The sequence below is a fragment of the Drosophila tropicalis genome, unplaced genomic scaffold (assembly GCF_018151085.1).
Source record: "Drosophila tropicalis isolate 14030-0801.00 unplaced genomic scaffold, ASM1815108v1 contig_878, whole genome shotgun sequence".
Taxonomy (NCBI): Eukaryota; Metazoa; Arthropoda; class Insecta; order Diptera; family Drosophilidae; genus Drosophila; species Drosophila tropicalis.
The window spans coordinates 16,680,610-16,689,861 of record NW_027173374.1 but is presented as its reverse complement, the minus strand read 5'-3'; the positions used below and the strand labels follow the sequence as shown (position 1 = coordinate 16,689,861).

Here is a 9,252-nt window from a genome sequence, read left to right as displayed (position 1 = left end):
AAACCCTTGCCTTCAATTTAAAAATAAAACTGCCCACTTTCTCGGGCTTATTAAAAATGTAACGAAAAATAACAACAACAACAACAACGACCAGAAGGAAAATTAAAATTTTATATCTACACGCACACACACTCACACAGTTCCGTGCTCTCTTGCACACTCTCTCTCTCTCTGAGTGACGCTTGCGCATTGACTTATTCGGAGTAACCTCTTCGTAGTAGTTTAAGATTGTGATAGACACGGCGATTCGACATGACTTGCTGTAAAGGAATCAGTTCCAGTACGCGAATCCTGCCGCAAGGATGGACGTGCGCTTCGTGTCATCCATGTTAACTGCAATTTTGAACTTACATTGTGCCACATTTAAAATGAAAACAGATAAAGACAACAAAATAATAAAGCAACAAGAACAAGCCAGAAGAGTCATTTAATAACCAAATCCCAACCAAACGCTTTGGTCACGTTCGAGACGGGGAATATACACACAGGGAAACATCATAATCATGGACTACTCTACTCCGACGCTAAGTGTGGGCGAGAGACTGTGTGGCAGTGACTGAGTGACGAGTGATTGTGTGTGTTGGTGTGTGGTATACCTTTTCCTACATATATATATATGTATATAAATGTGTGTGTACGGGTGAGGAGGGCCGACAACCTAATGTGCTTCTTACATATACATAAAAATAATAATACAAAAGCCAAAGTCGTCGTCGTCGCTGTTTCACCTCTTGCGTGTCGTGTCCATCGCGTCGTCGAGTCGTTGTTGGAGTGCTAAGAACGGAAATATTTGAAAATCCGGAAAGAACACACACAAAAAACTAAAAATATAGATGAGAAAAACTGTGAACACAAATTGAAAGATGTAATTGGAAATGTGGCTAAACAAGATATGTGAAATTACTTGCCATTGCGCAATCGACTATCGAAAAAAATCCAGAACCCATAAGTAAACTGAAACATACATACATATACAGAGATTGTAACTCAATTAGCTGTGCGAATGGATCCCAATAAGGTGACCATGATGATGATGATGCTACTGCTGGGGATGAGGCTAAGGTTGCACCTCCTTCTGGCTGGTATTTCAAATCGAAGCTTGTCAAGCCTGAAGTCTGGTAAGTGAATGTCAAGCTGTCTGTTTTGGAATTTTTAATATGCGACAGAGAAACCAAAAAAAGGACAACATAAAAAAAGGAAATAATAAATAAGGGCAACAGCTAGCTAGCTGGCTAAGGGACACGGTTCAGGGTCGCGGGGTTATGACGCTGACAAATGTTGTGTCGAGAAGAAAAGCAAAAGAAAATATTATAATAATATTCTTTCTTTTCCTTCGTTATGGGAGGAGGACTTTTGTTTGATTTCCATAAAAGAAAAAGCGGGTGGCTTTGGGACAGGCGATAATTCCTTTGTAATAGCTGCGAAAAATGAACAAACTGACCAAAGAAACACACACACACACACACACACACACACAAATGACCAAAACAAATAACTCCCAGACCCAAAAGCAAGGCAAAAGCCCCTTGACCCTAGAACGAGTCACGCAGCTAATTGGACTGACAACAAATATTTTTGAGTAATGACTAGGATTATGAATACTTTCCCACCCACAGCTCACACCAATCCGCGTCCTTCATCTATTTTCATGGAATTTTTCTTGTTGTCCCTTTTTTTATTTTCAGAGTTCAGTTCTTTTCAGGGAATTAGCTTTTTGGATTCGAAGGGAGGAAGTGACTTGCTTTTCGGGGATTAGTTACTCAAAATAAGTGTAATAAATTATGGTTGCCCATGGTTAATATCTTTGAGGCAAATCAAATAGCACCCCTCCCTCCACTGGCCCTGTTCTCATTGTCTGCTCTCCCTATTTGCTTTCTTAACATTATTTCCTTTGTCTCTTCTTTTGTTTATCAAGTTTGGCTACAAATAAAACTACAATATATGTATACTTAGTTGACAAGGTCGTTTAGCTATAAACTTAACTTCAGAGAAAACTTTTTAATTTCATCCTTCACAGAAAGAAAGAAATAAAGTTTTCGCGCATAAAGAAGAAGCAAATAGTTTCTTTTTTTTTCCCCCTCTTTTCAAGTAATTGCTTTATCAACTAGATAAACTTGTATTTTTACATTAAATTGTCCCTACTTATACAACAAATATATCCCATAAATATAAAATGTGGATTTTGCGTTGGCGAAAATCAATAAGCTAGGCAATAGATCAATCATTAAAATCAATTTGGTTAGGAAAAAATATTGCAACCTAATTCACTTAATTGTATCATTAAAAAGAATTTGTGTGAAACGAACAAAAAGTCAATTTAAATAGACAAACAAGAATGCGACTCTCCTCCTCTCTCTCTCTCTCGCTCTACATCCTCTATCTCTGTTTCTCTACATAATATATTCAGGTATAAAAAGCAATCAATAAAACGAATACACTTCACATTGTGTACTTTCCCAAGGGTCTTTGTCTTCACCTGCTCGAACCGACAAAACATGTTCAATTATCATTTATTTTTATTTCCTTTTATTGTAAATGGTAGTGTTCGATTTAATGGTTGTTTTTCATTTCTATTTTATAATAAACCATATAAACTTCACTTAAACATAAATGCATAGCAATTGTTCAAGTGACCATACATGTGATTATACGGTCGATAAAAATGAATGAAAAGGAGCACAAAAATCGCATGTAGGATTATCTCTTGTAAGCGATAATATTTTTTTTTTTTTTTTTACACCGGCTTGAACAATTATTAATTATGTTGACTGGATTAATTCAGTTGATTAAAATATTTGTACACTACCAATATTAGTCCTTGAGTAATATTATCCTTAAAATTACAGGATCGTAGCTTAATTAGAATTGATTGACTTATTTCGTTATCGTGATTGCCCACAAAGCTAATTCAAATCTGAAAGTTAGCTTTAAATATTTTTAAAAATACTTTAATGTTGCGTTATTTAAATTGACGTGATTAACATTCATTTAAGTCCAAAAACCCTTTTATTTTGTGCTCCAGGTTTGAGCCAATAATTAATGTCTTTTATTTATCTGATGGAGAAGTGTTAGCCCACTTTCATGAAATGAAGAAATTTGTATTTGTTTATCATATTATATCATTTCAAAAATGTTTAGCTCAAATTTTGTGATTGGAATGGAATCCGAAATTTTAATCGAAATTGAAAAGAGATCTGCACACGTTCATAATAAAGATTATTAGTTTTGATTAACAGTTTAGGAGTCGGTTTTGGTTCCCTCACACTCTATGGCAGATTATTCATTAGAAATTTTGGATAAGACGTGAGAAATAATCTTAAAAATAATTATTAAAAGTTTTTTTTTCTTTTGTTCTATTGTGTCGCTTCTCCAGGAAAATAAGTTGGAGAGAAAAATGAAAAAGGATAGTAACTCTTTCTGAAAGGCTTAAATTTTGCTAATGGTTAATCATTTATTTAACTTTCGCATAAGTTATGTTTAAATTATTTTTATTTTTAATTACAATAAACAGTTAACAAATAGCATTTCAGATTTCTCTAGGTATCTGTGCCCTCCTTCTCCTGTTTAGACATTTAATTATTCATTTCTCATTTGTATCTCATGAAAGAAACATTTGCGGTAATATTTTATTTCCTTTGCCCCATTTTCTCATTTTTGCAGACTATTAAATCAAACACAGTTTGTCTTGTGTCTCGGAATTTTTAGCAACAATAAACGGAAGCATCAAGAATATATATACATATATATATATATATATATATATCGCAAGCGTAAAATATGTCGACAGACAACCCAAGCCCATTGAAAGTGATTTGCTTTATACAACTGTTCTGGCTGGTCCTGCTATTGGGTAAGTTTCAGGATCAAGATGGAGGCCAGGCATACTGGGCCATGTCCTGGGTCTGTGTGCGATAAGAATCGAGCTACACGCAGTCAATAATGTGAAATAACTGGCGTTCGCTGGCGTTTCATGGTTTTTCCTGTGTTTCTTTTCTTTTCCACAGAATGCGGTGTGGTCATCAGCGAAGTGCCTCCACATTACTGGGAAACGCCGTATTCGCAGCCCTATTTCGACAACTCGTCGCGTCGAGAGGTCACGGCAACGGTGGGCCAGGCGGCTCTGATGCACTGTCGGGTCAGAAATCTGGGAGATCGGGCGGTAAGTCGGTAGTCGGGGGTAGCAATTAAAATGCCCCAAGCAAACATTATATTCGCATAAGGCATAAGGCAAACAAACGACCTGCGGCGTCCGCATGGCAGATTTGTAGATTACTTTTAAAAGATTACGCCATAAAGTTGGTGGTCTAACAGTCGTCTCTTCTTCTTACTCTCTCACTGCTTGTCTCCCTTTCTTAGAGACTATTGCCATCCTTGTCGTTTGCTGGTTTGCACATTTGTAACACGGCTTCGCTTCCGCTCGGAGCGATTTGTTAGCAAATGCAACAACAGGCGCTCGCTCATTCTTCTCCTTCCTTCGGTTCCTTTCCTGTTGTTGTTGGGTGGCCTTTTAGCCTGGCCACGAATCCTGCCACCACCTCGAAAGCACTGTGGCTGTGCAATTATGCGGTGTAATAAATTTTACGCTGTCCGTACTACTCTGCTCCCATTCCTTTGCCATCTCTCATCCTTGCAACGAGCCAGGAAACAACGACAACAACGATGTCAGCAACATTCGCCCTGGCGACAGTCGTCGACCAACTTTTCCGAGACAGTTGAATTGAGTAATTAACGCCAAGCTGAACTAGAGCCAGTCAACCCGTGCCCTAATCCAAAATGCCAGCGCATTGTCTAGCCTTATATGCAGCTAATTGGCAATGTCTCACTGTTGGCCCCTTCACCCACTACCACCCACCCACCAACCTAGTCATCTATACACCCAAGATAGTTACAAAAACTTCCCCCTCTCATCAATTGATAGCTGAACGTTTCCACAAAGTAACAATTTTCACGCCTCTTTTGCTCTATTTCCTATATTGAAATTTCATATTTGACATTTTGACATAGATATAAATAAAGTTTATTCAACTGGAACAGTATCGTCGTCATGATAGTTGCATAAAAAACTTTTATTTTATTAATTAAAGTTTAGCTGGCAAAGTTTTTGAACGTGTATTTAGCATAATTGAGGTCGAAAGTGAATTTGTTCGTGTTTTAGAAAACTTTGCAGAACTAAGATACAAAACTGAACTCTAAACGCACTTTACAAAGTGTTTTAATTTGATGCAGTAAATGATTAATTTGCCAAGTAGTGAATCACTTTATTTTTGTATTAGCATATCAAAAATGAATTCAGGAAAATATTTTGTCTAAAAATATAAAATTTTCACAAGATGAAGTTCGTCAATGTTTAATTCGAATGCAATGTACAACTTTCTTCTTCAGAAGTTTCCATAAATCATTTATCAAACATTTCCCATGGGGATTGTATTCTACTTTCAGGTATCTTGGATTCGTAAACGTGATCTGCACATACTTACCGTTGGCATTCTTACCTACACCAATGATCAGCGTTTCCAGTCACTGCACTCGGAAGGTTCGGATGAATGGACTCTCCGTATATCGTCCCCCCCAACCTCGTGATTCGGGCACCTATGAGTGTCAAGTGTCTACAGAGCCGAAAATCAGTCAAGGCTTTCGACTGAATGTTGTGGGTGAGTGTGTATACTAAATGGCAATCCCCGTGTGGGCGGCTTCTATGGTTAAGTGGAATGAGCAGAAGGAGGACGGCAGGAGCCCATTCCACGAAAGCAATTATTTTGGCGTTTTTTTTATATTCTCGTTGTTTGTTTCTCTTGTGTTGTTGTTGTTGTTTTGCAGTGTCGCGTGCTAAAATCCTGGGCAATGCCGAGCTGTTCATCAAGAGCGGCAGCGACATCAATCTCACCTGCCTGGCGATGCAGTCGCCGGTGCCACCATCGTTCATCTACTGGTACAAAGGCAAGCGGGTCATGAATTATTCTCAGCGCGGCGGCATTAATGTCATCACGGAGCGTTCCACGCGCACCAGTAAACTGCTGATAGCCAAGGCCACGCCAGCGGACTCGGGCAACTACACGTGCTCGCCGAGCAGCTCAGGTATACCTCGACCCATTCCCACATGCCCATCTTTAGTCTGTGCCCCTTGGCAATTAAGAAGACATTTCTTACTTGCGGCATTTCCATTTTTTCTCTCTCTCTTCTTTCCTCTTGGGTCCCCACGCAGACTCCGCCTCGGTTGTGGTGCATGTCATAAACGGTGAGCATCCGGCAGCCATGCAGCATGGCAATAGTAGTGCCAGCTCCTTGCGCTGGAATTCAGTGCCTTTACTTGCCATTACGACGACAACGACAGTTGCGGTGGCTGTCACTTGGAACTGGAGCAGCACTGCTCAAAGCATTTTCCGTGGCGGCGGCAGTGTCTTAATTTCGTGGCTGCCAGAGGCATGGCATCGCTTAAGTTGGACCCGGACTCGGAGTTGGAGCTGATGGTGCAGCCATCCTCGTCGTCGCTAGCTGAATGACAGCCCCGGCCTAGTTGGGGCTGCTCTCCATCGTCTCATCTGTGTAGTGTTAATGATGCATTTAATGTGTATGTGTGTTTTGGTGGTTGATAGTTGGTAGTAAACGGACGGTCGAACGGACGGACAGACAGAAGTAAGGAAGGAAGGCAGAAATGGAAATGAACTAGTGTATATAAATGAACGTGTCCTTTAATAAGTATTATCTATAAGAATTATTCATGGCAGAAAGAAAAGAACCCAAAGAAAAATGAGAGTATTATGAAGCAACTGTATAAGAAACAAAACAACAACAAAATATGCCCATAAACTAAGATTAATTAAATTCAGGAATCATTCATCTGGCATGTCTAACCGGGAGTATCTTTTTGTCGACAAGACTTTTTCAATACTCTTGCTTGAGGAGAACATTATTTCCATCTAAAAGTCTATTTCATGTTTTAAACTAGATGACTCTTATTAATATAACTTTGTTGCCCAACAAAATTTAAAATCTCTTTCTCTTTATTTTCTTCTGTCAGTAGGTACTTGAACACAACTTTCCCCAAACATTTGTTGGTCCGAATTGCCAGTATAAAGTGTTCTTTATGGAATAACATTTAAAATACACTCTCTTAGATGCTTTGCAAGGTATTACAGCTTCGGTACGCCGAAATGAACATTATTTTCTTGTTGTTTAAATTAAAACCATTGTCGTGAAAAAAAGTAACGCGTAATTGCCTAGAAAGAGCTCCCAAACCCAAGCGGGGCGCACGTGTCACTCCCGAAAATTGGCCCAAACTCTTGACTCTGCCATCCCTGCACATTGTTGTTGTTCTCTTTCCTTTGTTGACAATTCATTTAAAATTCATTTCATTTCATGTTTGACATGCACACACACTCACTCACTCACATCCATATATACATATATATAATATATACGCTATACCTACCTATAGAATTTTAAAAACAAACAAATCACTTTAAAATTTTCAAAAAACACACACAAACAAAAGTCCAGCCAAATTACATGCAACTTTGATTCAGTTTATATTGAGGCATAACGAAAAATATCATAATAAATGACTAATGCAATAATAACGACAAAAATCGAATAAAATAAAATGTACGGCAAAAAGAAACAAAAAAAAAAAAAAAAAATAAATCAAGCAAATAAGCCTCATTTTTTTTAGTTTCACTGTTTTTTTTTTAATTTAACTAGGTATTATTTATTTATGCAAGAATAATAAAGTCTAATAGGAGGCAATTCAGCAGTTCTCTGTATCAATACAAAAACAAAAAAATGGAAATACAATATAAATTTGATAAAAGTTCAATCTGAATGTGGTTTAGACTCTTAGTTAACTATAGTATTGTATATCTGGTTGTCAGCCGAAATTTAACAAATAACGAAAAACAAAAGATAGGAAATACGACAGAAAAACTTATTGAAAAGTTCTATGTAGTCCATCATCCAGTTACTGTGTAAAATATTCATGAATAAAACCAAACAAACGATTGTAAATTTAGCGCTCGGTTTTAAGCGGTCTTAATAAGACTTTTATGCAATAAGATAAAAACAAAAACAAAAATGCCCCCAAGTTGATCAACTTTCGAATCCCCATTAAACAGAAACACAAACAAACCAAGAAGCAGTATGATATAACAAAAAAAGAGGTAAAATATGTTTTCTGTTTTAAAAATGCAAATGAAAATGTTTCTCCATAATAAAAGTATGGTTATGGTTAAAAAAAAATATAAATATATTACTTGGACTTTTTATTGAACTTAAAATATCTACATACATATGTACATATGTATAGATATCTGTGCACTTTAAAATGCAAGTTTGTTTGACAAAAAGAATTTAAAATGCAAAGTAAGTAATATAGTAAAAAATTAAATGTACATACATATTTAGTCAAGTGTCAGAATAATTCTATAAAACGACAAAGTTAAGCACATAGAAAAGGTCAAAAGAAAAGAACGATTATGTGACATTTGTTTTTCTTTTTTGTTCGGGATTGACTTTTATAGCTATGGACAATGGGCCCAAAAGCCATTCGACCATGTCCTCGGCAGAGAACCATTTTCACAAGAATTGGATTCTAAACGACTCAATCTGTCCTATTAAAGTCGCCGCTAAGCATTGGACCACTTTTCCTGGAAGGGCTGTCGGATACATGTGGTCTTTTTGTCAAATGATTTTCAATGTAAACTTAGTTGTACAAAAATCACTTTGTTTCACTTTAATCCGTTGAAAGTAAATTAAGGTCCTAGTTCCATTCATTTAAGTAGATAAACAAACAATCAGGAATTTTTAATTTAATTTAATTATTATATAATACGCTGAGCTGTCACAGAAGTCGGTAAATTTATGTGTATGTATAGCGAAAAAATACATTTGTATAACTTAAAATTCACTTACCTTTTTTCGTCTTTCTTGTTTATAAATATTTCACTTCTCATTCTTCCAATTGCTCATTCTTGGTACCAAAATGATTTAATAAAATCAAAGCTTGAGTCAAGCTAAGAGCGCATTGCGCTCATTCTTGTTTTACTCACTCTCTTCTTTTGTTCTTTCTCACTTTTCGAAACACAAGTAAAAAAAAAAATAAAAAAAAAAAAAAACATGTATTTGTTAACTCTTGTGGAATCGACTTGAAAGCGTGATATTGATTATAAAATAGTTTTGAGGACTCAAGAAGCACTTATTTCATAGTATTACACAAAAGAAAAAGAAAGAAAAACACACACACAAACTACGCGCTCTTTT

General features: G+C 36.7%; 1 protein-coding gene across 1 annotated transcript; it reads left to right on the top strand.

Annotated features, from left to right (window-relative positions):
* Positions 1 to 289: 289 nt before the first annotated feature.
* Positions 290 to 8,172, top strand: dpr4 (defective proboscis extension response 4). The gene is given in 6 exon segments (XM_068299911.1): positions 290 to 1,118; positions 4,005 to 4,159; positions 5,440 to 5,565; positions 5,567 to 5,651; positions 5,818 to 6,075; positions 6,203 to 8,172. Coding segments are annotated over 6 exon segments (1,002 nt in total). The 5' UTR covers positions 290 to 1,003; the 3' UTR covers positions 6,466 to 8,172.
* Positions 8,173 to 9,252: the final 1,080 nt, after the last annotated feature.